Source organism: Oncorhynchus mykiss, chromosome 11, assembly GCF_057628025.1.
Source record: "Oncorhynchus mykiss isolate SJ-2025 chromosome 11, ASM5762802v1, whole genome shotgun sequence".
Lineage (NCBI taxonomy): Eukaryota > Metazoa > Chordata > Actinopteri > Salmoniformes > Salmonidae > Oncorhynchus > Oncorhynchus mykiss.
In genome coordinates, this window is record NC_143032.1 from 55763911 (window position 1) to 55785536 (window position 21626).

Consider the following 21626-nt stretch of genomic DNA (forward strand, 5'->3'; position numbering starts at 1 on the left):
GGGATGGAGTTTTGGCATTCCATGGGAACATCACCATGCGGTAAATTAATCTAATAGACCAATAAGAAGAGTCCAAACCTCTCTGCCAATAACAGCAAATATTCAGTTTTCCCCTCCCCACTCAGACCACTCCCAGACAGTCCTAGCAAAAATCTTGCTTGATAAATTGCCCATTGCTGAAAAGCTATTTTGTTTATTTTTGACAATTTTAATTGAAAACAATCACAATACCCAGGTCTCCATCCAACCTTTTTATGCCAGTAAAGTACATGTTGGATAAAAAATGTCACGGCAGGCCTGATGGAAACAGCACATTTTTTGGTAAACTTTTGAAACGTCGAACAAATAAAATGCACGAGACAAGGTGGGATATTTCTGTGTTGGTAAAATTCATTATGGGAGAAATGGCGGTATATTGGCAAATGTATAAAAAAAACAGAAATATCACATTTATATAAGTATTCAGACCCTTTACTCAGTACTTTATTGAAGCACCTTTGGCAGCGATTGCAGCCTCAAGTCTTCTTGGGTATGATGCGATAAGCTTGGAACATCTGTATTTGGGGAGTTTCTCACATTCTTCTCTGCAGATCCTCTCAAGCTCTGTCAGGTTGGATGGGGAGCTTCGCTGCACAGCTATTTTCAGGTCTCTCCAGAGATGTTCAATCGGGTTCAAGTCCGGGCTCTGGCTTGGCCACTCAAGGACATTTGGAGACTTGTCCCGAAGCCACTCCTGCATTGTCTTGGCTGTGTGCTTAGGGTTGCTGTCCTATTGGAAGGTGAACCTTTGTCCCAGTCCGAGGTCCTGAGCACTCTGGAGCAGGTTTTCATCAAGGATCTCTCTATACCAGTGTTTCCTCTGTGTTCATTTAAGTGTGGCGCTACACCACGACAGAATCATTCCCACCACACCAAAAGAAACATAGTTTCAATAAAGTTCTGTAAAGCACATTAACCTTTCTTGGTAAATAGATAATCTCAAGAAAGTGACCAGTGTTCGATACAGACGCTCTGCGGCACGAAACACAAAGTTTCTCCCTGCAGGCAGTCACTGAGTCCGAGGTGCTAAAGGAACTCCTTAAACTTGACCCCAAAAAAACATCTGGGTCAGATGGTTTGGACCCTTTCTTCTTTAAGGTTGCAGCCCCTATCATCACCAAGCCTATCTCTGACCTCTTTAACCTCTCTCCTCTCTGGGAAGGTTCCCATTGCTTGGAAGGCCGCCATGGTTCGTCCTTTATTTAAAAGGGGGAGATCAAGCTGATCCTGACTGTTATAGGCCAATTTCTATTTTGCCCTGTTTATAGAAAGTGTCGGAAAAACTTGTCAATAATCAACTCACTGGCTTTATTGATGTCTATAGTATTCTCCCTGGTATGAAATCTGTTTTTCTGCTCAGGTTATGGATGTGTCACTGCAACCTTAAAGGTCCTAAATGATGTCACAATTGTCCTTGATTCTAAGCAATGTTGTGCTGCTATTTTTATTGACTTGGCCAAAGCTTTTGATACGGTAGACCATCCCATTCTTGTGGGCCGGCTAAGGAGTATTGGGGTCTTTGGCCTGGTTGGCTAACTACCTCTCTCAAAGAGTGCAGTGTATAAAGTCAGAACATCTGCTGTCTCAGCCACTTCCTGTCACCAAGGGAGTACCCCAAAGCTCGATCCTAGGCCCCTCCCGGATGTTGTGTTAAACACTCTACAACAAAGCTTTCCTAGTGTACAACAAGCTTTCTCCGCCCTTAACCTTGTTCTGAACATCACGAAAACAGAAATGATGTGGTTTGGTAAGAAGAATGCCCCTCTCCCCACCGGTGTGATTACTACCTCTGAGGGTTTTGAGTTTAAGGTAGTCACTCATCACTGTATACCCGTCGCAAGACCCACTGGTTGATGCTTATTTATAAAACCCTTTTAGGCCTCACTCCCCCTATCTGAGATAGCTACAGCAGCCCTCATCCTCCACATACAAATCAAATCAAATGTATTTATGTAGCCCTCCGTACATCAGCTGATATCTCAAAGTGCTGTACAGAAACCCAGCCTAAAACCCCAAACAGCAAGCAATGCAGGTGTTGAAGTACGGAAAAACTCCCTAGAAAGGCAAAAACCTAGGAAGAAACCTAGAGAGGAACCAGGCTATGAGGGGTGTTCTGCCACCCGTTCTGCCATTCACAAAGGTCCCCAAAGCACACACATACCTGGGTCGCTCGTCTTTTCAGTTCGCTGCAGCTAGTGACTGGAACGAGCTACAAAAAAACACTCAAACTGGACAGTTTTATCTCCATCTCTTCATTCAAAGACTCAATCATGGACACTCTTACTGACAGTTGTGGCTGCTTTGCGTGATGTATTGTTGTCTCTATCTTCTTGCCCTTTGTGATGTTGACTGTGCCCAATAATGTTTGTACCATGTTTTGTGCTGCTACCATTTGTGCTGCTGCCATGTTGTGTTGATACCATGTTGTTGTCATATTGTGTTGCTACCATGCTGTGTTGTCATGTGTTTCTGCTATTCTATGTTGTTGTTTAAGGTCTCTCTTTATGTAGTGTTGTGGTGTCCTATAATATATATATATATATATATATATATATATATATATATATATATATATATATATATACAGTGCCTTGCGAAAGTATTCAGCCCCCTTGAACTTTGCGACCTTTTGCCACATTTCTGGCTTCAAACATAAAGATATAAAACTGTATTTTTTGTGAAGAATCAACAACAAGTGGGACACAATCATGAAGTGGAACGACATTTATTGGATATTTCAAACTTTTTTAACAAATCAAAACTGAAAAATTGGGCGTGCAAAATTATTCAGCCCCCTTAAGTTAATACTTTGTAGCGCCACCTTTTGCTGTGATTACAGCTGTAAGTCACTTGGGGTATGTCTCTATCAGTTTTGCACATTGAGAGACTGAAATTTTTCCCCATTCCTCCTTGTAAAACAGCTCGAGCTCAGTGAGGTTGGATGGAGAGCATTTGTGAACAGCAGTTTTCAGTTCTTTCCACAGATTCTCGATTGGATTCAGGTCTGGACTTTGACTTGGCCATTCTAACACCTGGATATGTTTATTTTTTAACCATTCCATTGTAGATTTTGCTTTATGTTTTGGATCATTGTCTTGTTGGAAGACAAATCTCTGTCCCAGTCTCAGGTCTTTTGCAGACTCCATCAGGTTTTCTTCCAGAATGGTCCTTTATTTGGCTCCATCCATCTTCCCATCAATTTTAACCATCTTCCCTGTCCCTGCTGAAGAAAAGCAGGCCCAAAACATGATGCTGCCACCACCATGTTTGACAGTGGGGATGGTGTGTGAGCTGTGTTGCTTTTACGCCAAACATAACGTTTTGCATTTTGCAAAAAGTTCAATTTTGGTTTCATCTGACCAGAGCACCTTCTTCCACATGTTTGGTGTGTCTCCCAGGTGGCTTGTGGCAAAATTTAAACAACACTTTTTATGGATATCTTTAAGAAATGGCTTTCTTCTTGCCACTCTTCCATAAAGGCCAGATTTGTGCAATATTCGACTGATTGTTGTCCTTTTGACAGAGTCTCCCACCTCAGCTGTAGATCTCTGCAGTTCATCCAGAGTGATCATGGGCCTCTTGGCTGCATCTCTGATCAGTCTTCTCCTTGTATGAGCTGAAAGTTTAGAGGGACGGCCAGGTCTTGGTAGATTTGCAGTGGTCTGATACTCCTTCATTTCAATATTATCGCTTGCACAGTGCTCCTTGGGATGTTTAAAGCTTGGGAAATCTTTTTGTATCCAAATCCGGCTTTAAACTTCTTCACAACAGTATCTCGGACCTGCCTGGTGTGTTCCTTGTTCTTCATGATGCTCTCTGCGCTTTTGACGGACCTCTGAGACTATCACAGTGCAGGTGCATTTATACGGAGACTTGATTACACACAGGTGGATTGTATTTATCATCATTAGTCATTTAGGTCAACATTGGATCATTCAGAGATCCTCACTGAACTTCTGGAGAGAGTTTGCTGCACTGAAAGTAAAGGGGCTGAATAATTTTGCACGCCCAATTTTTCAGCTTTTGATTTGTCAAAAAAGTTTGAAATATCCATTAAATGTCGTTCCACTTCATGATTCTGTCCCACTTGTTGATTCTTCACAAAAAAATACAGTTTTATATCTTTATGTTTGAAGCCTGAAATGTGGCAAAAGGTCGCAAAGTTCAAGGGGGCCGAATACTTTCACAAGGCACTGTATCCACAAGTTAATTTGATGGAAAAACATCTCTGGTGGAAAAATATGCATATTGTTTTTTTTTTACAAATTTTGGAATATTCGCATGAAAATCGGTCGCCAATTGGGTGGAAACCTAGCTAATAACGTACTTACTTGTTTCCCAGAATGATTTTATATTGAGATAAAAAAACAGCTGCATTGGACCTTTAATCTAATAGGTAAATCCAACTCAGGGAAAAACCTACATCTGAAAGAAATTTCTCTCTCTCCTTTATTCACTCTCATTCCCAGATTGAGCTTCGGAAGAAATGTTTGTTTCATGCTGATTTTCCACTGCCCCGTGGACTCTGTTAGGTAATTGTTTTGGCATATTGCTGCATGTTGTTTTTCTATTACAAAGACCTAACGAAGGTCATTTGAGGAGAAATGGACAGAACTGCAGCTGCATTTTCTCTTCCAAGAAAATCTATAGCTTTTATGGTCTACATTTCTGAACAGCATTCAAGTGCGGGTGCACAATGTAATGTCAAAGGAGGCCAGTTAGTGTCATTGTTTTGGCAAGATCAGCACTTTTTTCCCCCACACAAGCGCTTACAGTGGGAAGATAACGTATGAGGCAGCAAAGCAGCCCCAGACCATGATGCTCCCTCCACCATACTTTACAGTTGGGATGAGGATTTGATGTTGGTGTGCTGTGCCTTTTTTTCTCCACACATAGTGTTGTGTGTTCCTTCCAAACAACACAACTTTAGTTTCATCTGTCCTCAGAATATTTTGCCATTAGCTCTGTGGAACATCCAGGTGCTCTTTTGCGACTTCAGATGTGCAGCATTGTTTTTTTTGGACAGCAGTGGTTTCTTCCATTGTGTCCTCCCATGAACACCATTCTTGTTTAGTGTTTTACGTATTGTAGACCCGTCAACAGAGATGTTAGCATCTTCCAGAGATTTAGCTGACACTCTAGGATTCTTCTTAACCTCATTGAGCATTCTGCGCTGTGCTCTTGCAGTCATCTTTAGTGGACAGCCACTCCTAGGGAGAGTAGCAAAAGCGCTGAAATTTCTGCATTTATAGACAATTTGTCTATAAATAATTTTGTAACCCTTACCAGCTTTATGCAAGGCAACAATTCTTAATCTTAGGTTTTCTGAGATCTCTTTTGTTCGAGGCATAGTTTACATCAGGCAATGCTTCTAGTGAATAGCAAACTCAAATTTTGTGACTGTTTTCTATGGGGCAGGGCAGCTCTAACCAAAATCTCCAGTCTCGTCTTATTGATTCAACTCCATGTTAGTTGACTCCTGACTCCAATTAGCTTTTGGAGAAGTCATTAGCCTAGGGGTTCACATACTTTCTCCAACCGACACTGTGAATATTTAAATTATGTATTTAACATAGACAAGAAAAATAAAATAATTTGTGTGTTATTAGTTTAAGCACACTGAGTTTGTCTATTGTTGTGACTTAGATGAAGATCAGATCAAATTTATGCAGAAATCCAGGTCATTCCAAAGGGTTCACATACTTTTTCTTGCCACTGTATATTATTAGAAACATGCAGATGTTCTAAAAACAGAACATAAGAAGCACTTCCCAAATGCAACCTGTAACAAGGGAACATAACCATGATAAGAAAAGCATCATGACATGTTGCACATCCCTCACAGAGAGCACACTAGTATCCCTGAGCGAGGGGAATTAATTAATGAGCCTGCTTGTAAACGGTTATCTTGGAGGGGGCTGGTAGGGGTGGGGAGCAAACCTTGCAAATTAAACACTGAACCTGCCGTTCTGGCAAGCACCCCACTCCCAAGGCCTGGACACTGTCGCCAGGGCCGGCTCCAGGCATAAGCGACATATGCGGTTGCTTGGGGCCCCCGGGTCTCAACTTACTATTGAGAGTTAGAATAGTAAAATACACCAGGTGCAATTTCAATATTTGGTTGTACATCAGCAGTTTTTCTCTTGTTATGTCAGTCACTCAATTAGTTGACAATTAGCCATGTACATTTTTTGATTGGTAGTTAGTCTAGCCAGCTATTTAAACTTCTAGTAATCATGGCTGAATACTGACCAGGCACGCAGGGTGCATGCACAGGGGTCTTGACTTCCAGGGGGCTGCCATTGATTTTGTTAGTCAGTCTCACTCAGATATCATATTAACATGGCATAATTTGTAGAATTGTAGGAATTTAGCTTTAAAGGCCCCCAACAGAGGGCAATTCCACCCCTATTCCGATGTAATGCCTGTCCTATAGCGTTAAGTCTTGTTTAGGTTCCACATTCGAAGAATAATGCAGGCTTCTAATACATATTCAGGAATTGGGGGTGGGAACGTTGTGGTGATTTCCACATGTAGCAGAGAAATAACAACAAGTAGGGCTGTCAGTGCAGCTAGCTAGCATTATCGAGCTAGCAATCTGTTACACCGTATTCCAAAGATTAGCCAGCTGGCTAAGCTATGGCCGGTTCTGGAGATGGATTTGTCACAGGTATTTAGGGAAAACTTTGCCACAGATGGATAGGAAAAAACTTTGACTTTGCCATCTATTGTTATCTCCAAGGTTTTGGCATGTTCCATTCGGCCGCGAATCCGCCATTGATATAGAAAGAATAAGATGAGGCTCTGGTAATATGGATAGCCTAACTATTGAAAGGTTTGGACTAGAGATGCGCCATGTTCATTACATTACATTCTAATGAAAACTTTGGTAGGCTACTGGCAGGCTATTCGGCTAAATTAAATTTAAAACTAAAACGTTCCTCTCCACCGTCAAGAAAAGAGGCCACTATAATGTTTTGCCACTAAGTGGCGGGCCCCCCAACTAGAAGCTAGAGCCGGCCCTGACTGTCATTCCCCCTCCCTCTCTCTTTCTCTCTCTTTGTCTCTCCTCTCTCTTTCTTTCTCTCTCTCCCCCGTGTCTGTGTGGAACACTTGGCAGCCTATCAGACAGAGGCAGGTCCCTTCTCTTGGTATTGTGGCTCTGAGTGGCCCCCTGCTCTGTGGACGGGTGCTGATGCCCGCTCTTGTCACCAGTCACGCTGCTACTTTGCAAGGTCACGCCTGTTATTCCCTGATAAACAAAGACGGTCTGACTCCCAGAGGTCTGTCGGCAGCCAAGCCAGAATGGACACACTCTCATCAACAACAACAGAAATGGGCTGTCCCAACACACATTTGGAAAACAACATCGCATATAACACAACAAGCCCCCACAAATCCAAACTACAGTGAGCTCCAAAAGTATTGGGACAGTGACACATGTTGTTGTTTTGGCTCTGTACTCCAGCACTTTGGATTTGAAATGATACAATGGCTACGAGGTTCAAGTGCAGACTGTCAGCTTTAATGTGAGGGTATTTTTATCCATATCGGGTGAAACATTTAGAAATTACAGCACTATTTGTGCATAGTCCCCCCATGTTAGGTGATCAAAGGTATTGGGACAAATTCACTTATAAACTCAGCAAAAAAAGAAGCGTCCTCTCACTGTCAACTGCGTTTATTTTCAGCAAACTTAACGTGTAAATATTTGTATGAACATAACAAGATTCAACAACTGAGACATAAACTGAACAAGTTCCACAGACATGTGACTAACAGAAATGGAATAATGTGTCCCTGAACAAAGGGGGGGTCAAAATCAAAAGTAACAGTATCCGGTGTGGCCACCTGCTGTGCATCTCCTCCTCATGGACTGCTCCAGATTTGCCAGTTCTTGCTGTGACATGTTACCCCACTCTTCCACCAAGGCACCTGCAAGTTCTCTGACACCCTTCGATCCAACAGGTCCCAGACGTGCTCAATGGGATTGAGATCTGGGCTCTTCGCTGGCCATGGCAGAACACTGACATTCCTGTCTTGCAGGAAATCATGCACAGAATGAGCAGTATGGCTGGTGGCATTGTCATGCTGGAGGGTCATGTCAGCATGAGCCTGCAGGAAGGGTACCACATGAGGGAGGAGGATGTCTTCCCTGTAACGCACAGCGTTGAGATTGCCTGCAATGACAACGAGCTCAGTCCGATGATGCTGTGACACACCGCCACAGACCATGACGGACCCGTCACCTCCAAATCAATCCTGCTCCAGAGTACAGGCCTCGGTGTAATGCTCATTCTTTCGACGATAAACGCAAATCCAGCCATCAACCCTGGTGAGACAAAACCGCGACTCGTCAGTGAAGAGAACTTTTGCCAGTCTGGTCCAGCAAAGGTGGGTTTGTACCGTCTGTAAGCTGTTCGTGTCTTAACGACCGGTGCATGTTCATTAATTGTTTATGGTTCATTGAACAAGCATGGGAAACAGTGTTTGAACCCTTTACAATGAAGATCTGTGAAGTTATTTGGATTTGTACGAATTATCTTTGAAAGACAGGGTCATGGAAAAAGGGATGTTTCTTTTTTTGCTGAGTTTATGTCTATTAAAGTAGTCAAAAGTGTATTATTTTGTCCCATATTCCTAGCACTCAATGATTACATCAAACTTGTGATGCAGTATTGGATGCATTTGCTTGTTTTGGTTGTGTTTCAGATTACTTTGTGCCGAATAGAAATGAACGGTAAATAATGTATTGTGTCATTTTGGAGTCATCTTTATTGTAAATAATAATAGAATATGTTTCTAAACACTTCTACAATAATTTAGATGGTACCATGATTACGGATAGACGTGAATGAATCATGAATAATGATGAGTGAGAAAGTTATGGACGCACAAATATCATACCCCCAACATGCTAACCTCTCACCATTACAATCACATGGGAGGTTAACTTTTTTCGGGGGGTATGATATTTGTGGTCTAACTTTCTCACTCATCATTATTCACGATTCATTGAAGTCTACCCGTAATCATGGTAGCAACCAAATGAATGTAGACATGTTTAGAAGCAAATTCTATTCTTATTCACAGTAAAAGTGACTGCAAAATGACACAATTCAATATTTACCATTCATTTATTTGGATTTACCATTCATACCCTCAAATGAATGCTGTCAGTCTGCACTTTAACCTCATAGTAATTATATCCTTTCAAATCCAAAGTGCTGGAGTACAGAACCAAAACAACACAAAATGTGTCACTGTCCCAATACTTTTGGAGCTCACTGTATATGCCTCTTTCTAAGTCAGTGAAACAGTTTAATGAGCCAGAGGCCTTTATTTCCAGGCTGGCAGGCGAGGGAAGGGACACTTTCCAGATACAATAGTGAATATGTCCAGTACTAATTCCAGTAGACCTGAGTTCTGCTCCCACCATTGGAGTGTGAGTCCAGCAGAAGAAGGTGTTGGTGGATAAGGTGTTAGAGGAGACGAGATCTCGGGCCCGGGGGGAGATGTGTGACCTTCACACAAAGGTTCATACAAAGGGCAGAACAATATCATATGTTGAAAATAAGAGCTTTTGAGCATGCTCTTTCGATCATCTCCATTTTCTGTCCACTTACCTGGCATGGACTGCATGGGTGAATAGTCTGTCTATGTGATTCTATGGAGGGACACATACCTTTGGCTGCTGGTCATGATGGGCACCCTCCATCCCTTGATCTGGCTGAGCTCTGTGTCAGACACCTCGATCTGGAGGGGCAGCCGTGGGATCCACACGTTCATCTCCAGTTGGGCACTCAGGTAGCTGTAGGTGAAGTTCACCATCATCCTCACCTTGCCCTTCATCTCCTTCCCATTCACAAACACGTAGTCACACCTGTCTGACACCTGGACAGGAATAGGAGAGGGGAGAGAAGCATGTGTGAGTGTCACCTAAAGAGATCCCCAACCAAGCAGCACCATCAGAACCAGACAAATCCAACTCAATGGACAAGGCTGGACACAAGCATGCACGTGGACACACACAGCTTTATTTTCATGACATTTCTGGACTTTTTGGGGAGTAAAAATGTTTCAACATTAAAAATCCTATTTTCCCTAACCCTTAACCTAACTTTAACCCTATCCTTAACCCCCAAAACCCTAACCTTAAGTCTTACCCTAACCTTAACCTCGAAACCTAACCCTTAAGCTTATAATAGCATTTGAACAAATTTAGGACATTGAAAAAGTCCTGACTTTTTTAGTTCTTGTTTTCCTACCTTGTCAGGATATTGGGGTCATGATAAGGTAGTAGAACAAGTACACACACACACTTTTCAAACTGCAATGTACTGTACTGTACTGTAGGTTGTCTATCATTTTCACCCTAAAATGGACCAATATGAGATGCACTACAGTGTTGTGTGTCCCTCTGATACATTTTATCTTGCGTTTGTCCTTTGAAAAATAAGATGAAAGCTTCACTGTTCATCCATACTCTTTATTCCCAACTACAAAAGGAGAAAGGAGGAGGGCTGGGGCACATCTTAAATGTGTGGAGGGAGGGTTGCAATACAGGCCCTTAGATTACCAACGGATCTGCCCACGGCTACGTAGTACCAACAGAATGTAGAACCAACAGATGGCAGCAAGAGAAAGGAAGGCAGGTCTCCACTGATAACATGAAAACTCAAAACCATCTGTTTTGCAAATGGCCTTTCAGAGGAAATTACTGGGCCGATTGCATGACATTGAAAGATGCAGGGCTTCACAGCTCGTCATCGCTTCAGCTGGCTGACTCGCCCCTTCACTAGCAACTACTCCTTGATCCACACCCAGCCTCTATTTCTCAATGCCTTATGATGAAGCCAGTTTAGCACCACAAATACAAAACTCACACACAACCAAACACAACCACAAAGGTCATTCAGAGGTGTGGCCGGCAGCTGCAGGAGTGCATCAAACACAAAAACACATGCACACAAACACAAAGATTCTAAAAGCATATGGAGTAGACAATCTATTTTTAAAGCAGATATTATGACCAAACTCCCATTAGCAGTGTACTACTTCAATGAGACGAATTGAGATTAATTCATAAAATATGTTTTTCAATTTCAAAGTTGCTTCTTCACTGTCAGATATAAAAGACATGAATAAGCATTCATCATTTGCAGAACAGAGAGTGTATCCTCAAGTTAAAGGGCTTGTGTGACAGATAGCCAGCTCCTCCGGAGCTCTCCTCTCCCTGCATCACTGCTTGTCTGATGCAGCTTAAGAACCAGTGGCGTAGCTTCAGCCTGTGCGGTCACACCAGGGCCCGCGACGTACATGGGCCCGGTGACAGGCCCGGATCTGCGAGCCGCGGGCCCCGTATGTAATATGAATACCATCCCACCATCCTCAAGTATTAATTGTTGACGCGAGTCCATCACATCTACGATTTGACGAGAACATCTTTCTTTAACGTAGGCTATATGATAAATTATCTCATTGATGGTTTCAACGGAAAAATTATATTAATTTGCTAAATAAATCATATTATTCAATAGTTTCAATTCCATGTTAAGATAATGAAATGCATTCTGGGATTCATTGTGCAAATACTCTCCAAAGCGTTGTTCTTATTATTATAATTTTTTAAAAGAAAACAACAATGCAAAAAAAAAAAAAAAGGACATCAAGGACAACTAAAATCATAACAGGAAGGCCAACTGTATATGTTTGAGTGCATGTCTGGCACTATTTACATATGTGTGTGTCCATGTATGTGTGCATTTGAATGACAGTATGTGTAGATGCATGTGTACAAACACCTGCACGGCATCAGCCTCAGGCAAGCTGACATTAGTTGTAAAAACATTGCCCCTCAGTGTCATTCATTGCAGGCAATCTCAACGCTGTGCGTTACAGGGAAGACATCCTCCTCCCTCATGTGGTACCCTTCCTGCAGGCTCATCCTGAGATGATCCTCCAGCATGACAATGCCACCAGCCATACTGCTCATTCTATGTATGATTTCCTGCAAGACAGGAATGTCAGTGTTCTGATATGGCCAGCGAAGAGCCCAGATCTCAATCTCATTGAGCATGTCTGGGACCTGTTGGATCGAAGGGTGAGGGCTAGGGCCATTCCCCACAGAATTGTCCAGGAACTTGCAGGTGCCTTGGTAGAAGAGTGGGGTAACATGTCACAGCAAGAACTGGCAAATCTGGTGCAGTCCATGAGGAGGAGATGCGCTGCAGTACTTAATGCAGCTGGTGGCCACACCAGATACTGACTGTTACTTTTGATTTTGATCCCCCTTTGTTCAGGGATACATTATCCATTTCTGTTTGTCACATGTCTGTGGAACTTGTTCAGTTTATGTCTCAGTTGTTGCATCTTGTTATGTTCATACAAATATTTACAGGTTTTAAGTTTGCTGAATATAGATGCAGTTGACAGTGAGAGGACGTTTCTTTTTTTGCTGAGATTATATCTTTCAACTATGCTGTGAGGTTTAACGTACATTTTCAATCTATCTAATCGAATAGAATCCACAGATTGTTAAAGATACATATTTTTACTGTGAGTATTAGTATATTAGTAATTGACTGTCCCGGTCTCTCCAGATCTCCTAACAGTACTATTTCTAGGGTCAATTTTAGATCAATGTTATGCATTTTCAGCCTTTCCTGAACCTGAGACCAGAAACAGGCTACCTGAGGGCAATACTAAAATAAATGGCCTATTGATTCTGTATCCTCACAACAAAATCTTCAGAGCTTTGATGATTTTAGGCCCCAAATATTCAACATTTTGTTGGTGGAATTCTATATAATCATTTTAGCTGAAAAGCACAAAGTCTTCAAACTTGCGTCGTATAATACACTGCTCCAAAAAAATAAAGGGAACACTTACACAACACAATGTAACTCCAAGTCAATCACACTTCTGTGAAATCAAACTGTCCACTTAGGAGGCAACACTGATTGACAATACATTTCACATGTTGTTGTGCAAATGGAATAGACAACAGGTGGAAATTATAGGCAATTAGCAAGACACCCCCAATAAAGGAGTGGTTCTGCAGGTGGGGACCACAGACCACTTCTCAGTTCCTATGCTTCCTGGCTGATGTTTTGGTCACTTTTGAAGGCTGGCGGTGCTTTCACTCTAGTGGTAGCATGAGACGGAGTCTACAACCCACACAAGTGGCTCAGGTAGTGCAGCTCATCCAGGATGGCACATCAATGCGAGCTGTGGCAAGAAGGTTAGCTGTGTCTGTCAGCGTAGTGTCCAGAGCATGGAGGCGCTACCAGGAGACAGGCCGGTACATCAGGAGACGTGGAGGAGGCAACAACCCAGCAGCAGGATCGCTACCTCCGCCTTTGTGCAAGGCCACAAATGTGCATGTGTCTGCTCAAATGGTCAGAAACAGACTACATGGTATGAGGGCCCGACGTCCACAGGTGGGGGTTGTGCTTACAGCCCAACACCGTGCAGGACGTTTGGCATTTGCCAGAGAACACCAAGATTGGCAAATTCGCAACTGGCGCCCTGTGCTCTTCACAGATGAAAGCAGGTTCACACTGAGCACATGTGACAGACGTGACAGAGTCTGGAGACGCCGTGGAGAACGTTCTGCTGCCTGCAACATCCTCCAGCATGACCAGTTTGGCGGTGGGTCAGTCATGGTGTGGGGTGGCATTTCTTTGGGGGGCCGCATAGCCCTCCATGTGCTCGCCAGAGGTAGCCTGATTGCCATTAGGTACCGAGATGAGATCCTCAGACCCCTTGTGAGACCATATGCTGGTGAGGTTGGCCCGGGGTTCCTCCTAATGCAAGACAATGCTAGACCTCATGTGGCTGGAGTGTGTCAGCAGTTCCTGCAAAAGGAAGGCGTTGATGCTATGGACTGGCCCGCCCGTTCCCCAGACCTGAATCCAATTGAGCACATCTGGGACATCATGTCTCGCTCCATCCACCAACGCCACGTTGCACCACAGACTGTCCAGGAGTTGGCGGAGGCTTTAGTCCAGGTCTGGGAGGAGATCCCTCAGGAGACCATCCGCCACCTCATCATTAGCATGCCCAGGCATTGTAGGGAGGTCATACAGGCACGTGGAAGCCACACACACTACTGAGCCTCATTTTGACTTGTTTTAAGGGCATTACATCAAAGATGGATCAGCTTGTAGTGTGGTTTTCCACTTTAATTTTGAGTGTGACTCCAAATCCAGACCTCCATGGGTTGATAAATTTGATTTCCATTGATAATTTTTGTGTGATTTTGTTGTCAGCACATTCAACTATGTAAAGAAAAAAGTATTTAATAAGAATATTTCATCAATTCAGAACTAGGATGTGTTATTTTAGTGTTCCCTTTATTTTTTGAGCAGTGTATATCAACTCATACACCCTGTACCATGGAATCGGTACATTCAAAATCTCTTCCCAACTATTTTGCAATCTGTATGGCACAGTTGTCAACATACTGGTCCTCAAATGAAACTGGTATACTTTCCTATTTATGCTATTTTCATTCCTCCGCCAGTTTTAATCCTTTATATTGTGCAGACAGACCAGTTCCCTACCTCCTCCCTCTGCCACCTGCCTCCTCAATTTTTGGGTTAATACTGTAATCAATTCTGATAACTCCACAAAATATATAAATGATATTGTAAATTGGAATGGTAGAGTTAAGAACAAAATACCCTTTTCAAAAAAAAAAAAAAAATCCCATAAATACTGGTATTTTATCAACCAGCACATTTGAGTTCAGCCATAATATTTGTTGTAATATTTGTTCTATATTTTCAGGGGGATGAACCTGAAATTGTAGCCAGCTCTGCGATGCTTGTTTGAAAAAGAGAGATACTTTGAAAAAGTATCACTTTCAATTCATCGAAAATGAGACATGGCAATCTGCACAAAGGCAAGAAGGCCATTTTTAAACAATGGATGAGCTTTTCTTCGTAATCTACTTGAGAACCATTTAGGGTTCAAGTAAAACTTGATACTCATATGATTTGAAAAATGAATCATCCAGAGTAGACAGCACCATAAGTGAGTAAACTGAGATATGACTAAGGAGTTAATCAGGGCAATTTTTCCATAAATAGACAGGTATTTACCTCTCTCCTCTCCTCTTCATTTTATATTGAAATTCATTGTGGAGAGATGATTTATATATTTTGTGATATGAATACCAAGTATGTCTACTTCACTGTAAGCCCATTTTATAGGTAAACTGCATGGTAATGTAAAAGTTGTATTTTTTTAAAGAACCAATAACTAATATTGTACACTTATCATATTTAGGTTTTAGTCCAGAGTCCAGAAAAGTTATCTAGATCTTCAATGAGATGTTGCAGGGATCTAGCTTGCAGACTTAATATAAAACTTGAGTCATCAGCATACATGGACACCTTTGTTTTTAAGCCTTGGATTTCTAATCCTCTAATGTTGTTATTGGATCTGATTTTAATAGCTAGCATTTCGATGGCCATAACAAATAGATATGGTGACAGCGGACACCCTTGTTTAACTCCTCTTCACAATTCAAAACTCTGAGAAGTAGCCATTATTTACTATTTTACACCTGGGGTTGCTATAACATTACTTTTACACATTTTATAAGAGAATCACCGAAATTGATAAAAAATCCAGGCATTTATAAATACAATTCAGTCTTACTTTATCAAATGCCTTTTCAAAATCTGTTTTAAATACCAGGCTTGGCTTCTTAGATGTTTCATGATGTTCTATTATTTCTAGAAGTTATCGTATATTATCTCCAATGTATCGTTCATGTAAAAAACCTGTCTGATCAGGATGAACAATACCTGGTAAAACCCTTTTAATTATGACTGCTATGCATTTCGCTAGTAATTTTGCATCACAACATTGAAGTGTAAGGGGCCTCCAGTTTTTTTAGACTGGATCTTTATGTTTGCCATCATATAATAGTAAAATCAGACCTTCCTGCTGAGTACCTGACAGACTACCATTTCTATAGGAGTAGTTAAAACAATCAAACAATGGAGCTTTGGGTATATCAAAAAAGGCTTGATATACTTCTACCAGTATTCCATCAAGCCCTGGGGTTTTTCCAGACTGAAAGGATTTAATAGCCTCAAAAAGTTATTCCTCTGTAATTTGGCCTTCGCACTGATCATTCTGTACATTTGTTAATTTTAAATTTTTTGTATTATTTGGAAATAATTCCTTACCGTAATCTTCATTCAGTGGGAGAGGAAGAGACGGAAAAGAGAACATATGCTTAAAATATTTAGCTTCCTCCTTTTAAAATATCATTCAGAGAAACTCGTCTTCAGTAACAAGTTTCTGCAAATTCTTTTTGTTAGCGTTCCCGTGTTGGAGATTCAGGAAGAATTTTGTGCATTTTCTCCATATTCCAATCAGTTTGCTTTATTTTTGTAATATTAGATGGTTCTTGATTTTTTTCCTCTAGATGTTTTTCCTCTAAATGACTTTGTATCTCTGCATTATCATTTTTATTACCTATCTACCTGTTCATGTGTTTCCCTTGTTAGTCTTGCCTCTTTAGCCAGAAACTGCTTTTTTATTATTGATGAATATTGAATCTGAAGGTACATTTAAAGGTATCCCAAAAAATAAGTGGATTTGCTGTTCCTATACTATACTGGAAATAAATTATAAATAATTTTGTCTTAGTTAAAAATGCATTGTCCTCCAGTAAACTTTGATTAAATGTCCATTATCCCCGTTCACGTGGAAAGTTATGTGAAGGCCAATTACAGTGCCTGGCAAAAGTATTTATCCCCCTTGGCATTTTTCCTATTTTGTTGCATTACAATCTGTAATTTAAATTGATTTTTATTTTGGATTTCATGTAATGGACAAACACAAAATAGCCCAAATTGGTTAAGTGAAATAAAAAAATAACTTAAATTTTTTTAAAAAAATTAAAACGGAAAAGTGGTGTGTGCCTATGTATTCACCCCATTTGCTATGAAGCCCCTAAATAAGATCTGGTGCAACCAATTACCTTCAGAAGTCACACAATTAGTTAAATAAAGTCCACCTGTGTGTAATCTACGAGTCACATGATCTGTCACATGATCTCAGTATACCTGTTCTGAAGGCCCCAAAGTCTGCAACACCAGTAAGCAAGGGGCACCACCAAGCAAGCAGCAGCATGAAGTCCAAGGAGCTCTCCAAACAGTTGTGGAGAAGTACAGATCAGGGTTGGGCTATAAAAGAATATCTGAAACTTTGAACATCCCACGGAGCACCATTAAATCCATTATTAAAAAATGGAAAGAATATGGCACCACAACAAACCTGCCAAGAGAGAGCCGCCCACCAAAACTCACGGACCAGGCAGGGAGGGCATTAATCAGAGAGGCAACAAAGAGACCAAAGATAACCCTGAAGGAGCTGCAAAGCTCCACAGCGGAGGTTGGAGTATCTGTCCATAGGACCCATTTAAACCATACACTCCACAGAGCTGGGCTTTACGGAAGAGTGGCCAGAAAAAAGACATTGCTTCAAGAAACAAATAAGCAAACACGTTTGGTGGTCACCAAAAGGCATGTGGGAGACTCCCCAAACACATGGAAGAAGGTACTCTAGTCAGATGAGACAAAAATTTAGCTTTTTGGCCATCAAGGAAAATGCTAATCTGGCGCAAACCCAACATCCACATCACCCCGAGAACACCATCCCCACAGTGAAGGATGGTAGTGGCAGTATCATGCTCTGGGGATGTTTTTCATCGGCAGGGACTGGGAAACTGGTCAGAATTGAAGAATTATATATGGTGCAAAATAGAGGGAAAGTCTTGAGGGTAACCTGTTTCAGTCTTCCAGAAATTTGAGACTGGGATGGAGGTTCACCTTCCAGCAGGACAATGACCCTAATCATACTGCTAAAGCAACACTCGAGTGGTTTAAGGGAAAACGTTTAAATGTCTTTGAATGGCCTAGTCAAAGGCTAGACCTCAATCCAATTGAGAATCCGTGGTATGACTTAAAGATTGTTATACACCAACGGAATCCATCCAACTTGAAGGAGCTGGATCAGTTTTGCCTTGAAGAATGGGAAACAATCCCAGTGGCTAGATGTGCCAAGCTTATAGAGACATACTCAAAGAGACTTGAAGTTGTATTTGCTGTAAAAAGTGGCTCTACAAAGTATTGATTTTGGAGGTTGAATAGTAATGCATGCTCAAGTTTGATGTTTTTTTGTCTTATTTCTGGTTTGTTTCACAATAAAACATATTTTGCATCTTCCAAGTGTTAGGCATGTTGTGTAAATCAAATGATACAACCCCCCAAAAAATATATTTTAATTCCAGGTTGTAAAGGCAACAAAATAGGAAAAATGCCGAGGGGGGTGAATACTTTTGCAAGCCACTGTAGATGATGATCCGCATTCTGTCTCCTATTAAAACTTTTTAAAGCTTTGATGAAAGAGAGAAAGAGAGAAGAAAGTTGTCATGATGACTAGCTTGATTAAGTCTCCTCTATGTATATCTCACTAGATCTGGGTTTTTTAGTCTCCAAATATTCACTATTTCTAATGTGTCCATAATATTTGTTATTTCCTTAAGGGCACAGTGATGATAGTTTGTAGAGTGATTTCCTTTACGGTCCATTGAGGTACTTAACACTGTGTTATAGTCTCCTACCATAATGATTTGATCATTTGTTGTCTGTAAGTTCAATAAATTGGTATAAATAGTTTCGAAGAAGTATGGATCATCCTGATATGGACCATATAGATTAATGAGCCAAATCTCTTTTTCGTCCACTTTCATATAAAAAAAGATCCACCTTCCTTGTGAATCATTCCTAACTATATGCACATTCAGATCGACATTTTTGTTAATTAATATCATCACACCTTTTGAGTTCCTTTGTCCATGACAGAAAATTATTTCACCACCCCATTCCTTTTTCCACGCAACTTCATGTAAAGAATGTAAAGTGCATTTCCTGTAAACAGTATATGTTATATTCCTTTTCTTTTAGCCACGTAAAGACTGATCTTCTTTTATTATAATCTGCTAAATCATTACAATTATAACTGGCTCTACTTATTTCACCCCTTACCATAACTAGATACTATTCCAGTCTAAATTGACCATAATTAGTGCTTGTAAAGTTACTGCCATCAGAGGTATGACAGTCAAAATTAGAGCTTTCAAATGACTGATATTTAGAATTCAAGATATAGGTTCTAGCAATATATGTTTTATTCCCTTGCCTGTTTGCCTGTGAGCCAATGCCACAGATGTTAGAAAATTGAGATAAGATATTATGTGTGTGGTAAATCTGAGTAAGTTGATGTGTATGATATTGGATGTGATTTAGTGAGAGTGTGTACAATGTCTGTATAAGAGTAAGACTATAATGTGTGATGTCCAAATAAATAATAACCCTGCCAATTCGCATGGTTAAGTGTCTATGTGTGTAACATGTAGTGCGTATAGCCTTAATATTCATGATGATAATTGTAATCCATATCGTATCACCATCGTAGTTGCATCATAATTACCTTTAACATCATTGAAAAACACATCCCAGCATTTCCATAGCAATTGACGTTTCACATGATCATGAGACCTTGCATTACTATGAGACAACATCACTACAGTACAAATGTATCCCGTACAATATGTTATTATTCCCCAATGTCCCTATTCTGATATCTTCCACTTGCTTGTTGTAAACATATATAAACATGAAGACAAAGACATAGAAAAGATAGACAAACAAGAAACATGAAATTATAGAACAGTTCTCGACAATAGGTGAGAGAGGGAGAGAGGTGAGAGAGGGAGAGAAGAGAGAGAAAGAGGGAGTGAGAGAAGAGAGTGAGATCAAGTGTGTATGTGTATGTACAGTGGGGCAAAAAAGTATTTAGTCAACCACCAATTGTGCAAGTTCTCCCACTTAAAAAGATGAGAGAGGCCTGTAATTTTCATCATAGGTACACTTCAACTATAACAGACAAAATGAGAAAAAAAATCCAGAAAACCACATTGTAGGATTTTGAATGAATTTATTGGCAAATGATGGTGGAAAATAAGTCTTACCTCTCTCCCTTTGTTGCCTCTGTACAGGATTTCAGTCTCTTGCGACGTTCGTTTATCTCCCATGGAAATTGGTTATTGAGACCGAATTTAGTACCTTTAAGCTCCCTTCCCCTGCTTTTGATCAGCTTCTTTTGTTGGTAGTGTTCAAATTTTGCAATGATCAGTTGGGGACCCTTGGCCCTCCGAGCTCCAAGTCTGTGTACACGTTGGAAAGCCACCTTGTTTACAATTGCATAAATTCTCTGATCGTGCCCTCTGGATTATTGGATGCGTCCTCAGGAATCCCAGAAAATATTAGATTTTCACGCATGCTACAACTTTGTATGTCTAGCTGCGACTCCTTCATCACCCTGTTTTCCCTGAGTAGACAATCCATGTTGGAATTGTGGATTTTTACCTTGGATGTGAGTGCCTTGTTCTCTCCTTAGAGCGTGAGAATTTAACTTTTGCTAAACTCCAAACTCCCCCTCAGCCCTGCTACCTCCTCACAAAACTTTCCAGTATTGCATGAATTCCAGTCAGAGCACAAGCCTCTACTTCAACAGTAAGTAAATCGTCTGTGTCTGTAGATGAATCTGTTTTTCTTTTTTTTGTCGGGTTAGAGTTATTTTGTGAGGTATTCAGATCTTTCCATGATGGAGCATGTTGTTCCTTCATAGCGTAAAGCTGTTGGTACTCGTCGATTTCCCTCAGGATCTCCTTAGTATCCAGGTTGGCTCTTTACTGCAACCAGTTGTTTTTCAAGAGTTTTTAACAATGCGTCTTTCCCATGACGACGACCGGTGTCTGCAGTACAGCCACTAGCACTGTTGTTTGGTTAGTGGTGTTTCTTAATTGTTAACAGCTAAATGCGTTACGGAATCCATGCAAAAATAAGGTTGGTATTCTTATTTACTAGCCATTTTGTTTTAATCAAAAATAACAAACGGGCTGTTTTCCAGCATACAGTGTTCAGCTACGCATTCTAATGACGTGCTGCACAACAGTGAGTGACTCAGCCAGAGAAAGTTGTTTTTGAGATGTTTGTTTTAAGCCTATCTAGGGCTGCCCCGGGAAGCTATCAAAAGACAATGGCCAAGAAAAATAAAATAAAGAGAGAAAGTTGAGAATAGAAAATTATGGATTGTAAAATCAGCAATGTATCATCACAAAAGTGGAGCCCAAAAGAGGAAGGCCAAAAATGAGAAAGCAAAGGAGGTATCAAAATTAGTTAAATTAGATTCCTTTTTCAAATGCAGTTCAAGTGCAGCCATTGCTAGCACAAGCAATGTAGCGGGACCAGAAGAGGATGTAGGTTTATCATCGCCAGCAGCAGCTTTTCGCAGGTCAAGTGAGCCAAGGCAAGCTGTTCCATTGTGCCAGAAGAAGCAACTTTGAACAGAGGATACAGATTGTCAGGTATCGGCGGATACGACCCTGAGCACAAGCCAGGCCATACTACCACGGACAAGCTATCCTCGGGCCGGGCAGGGAGGAAGAGGAGCAGGGCGAGGCTAGAATCGTGGCAGCTGAGGAAACAGGTGGAAGT

At 41.1% G+C, this 21626-nt stretch overlaps 1 protein-coding gene across 1 annotated transcript in view; it reads right to left on the minus strand.

The window, feature by feature from the left end:
- The window catches only part of si:dkeyp-14d3.1 (transmembrane protein 132C), a 178536-nt gene that overhangs the window by 15867 nt on the left and 141043 nt on the right, over nt 1–21626 (minus strand). The window contains exon 6 of the mRNA XM_090189063.1: nt 9725–9933. Coding sequence (XP_090045189.1) covers nt 9725–9933 — 209 coding nt within the window. The remainder of the gene's footprint in view (nt 1–9724; nt 9934–21626) is intronic.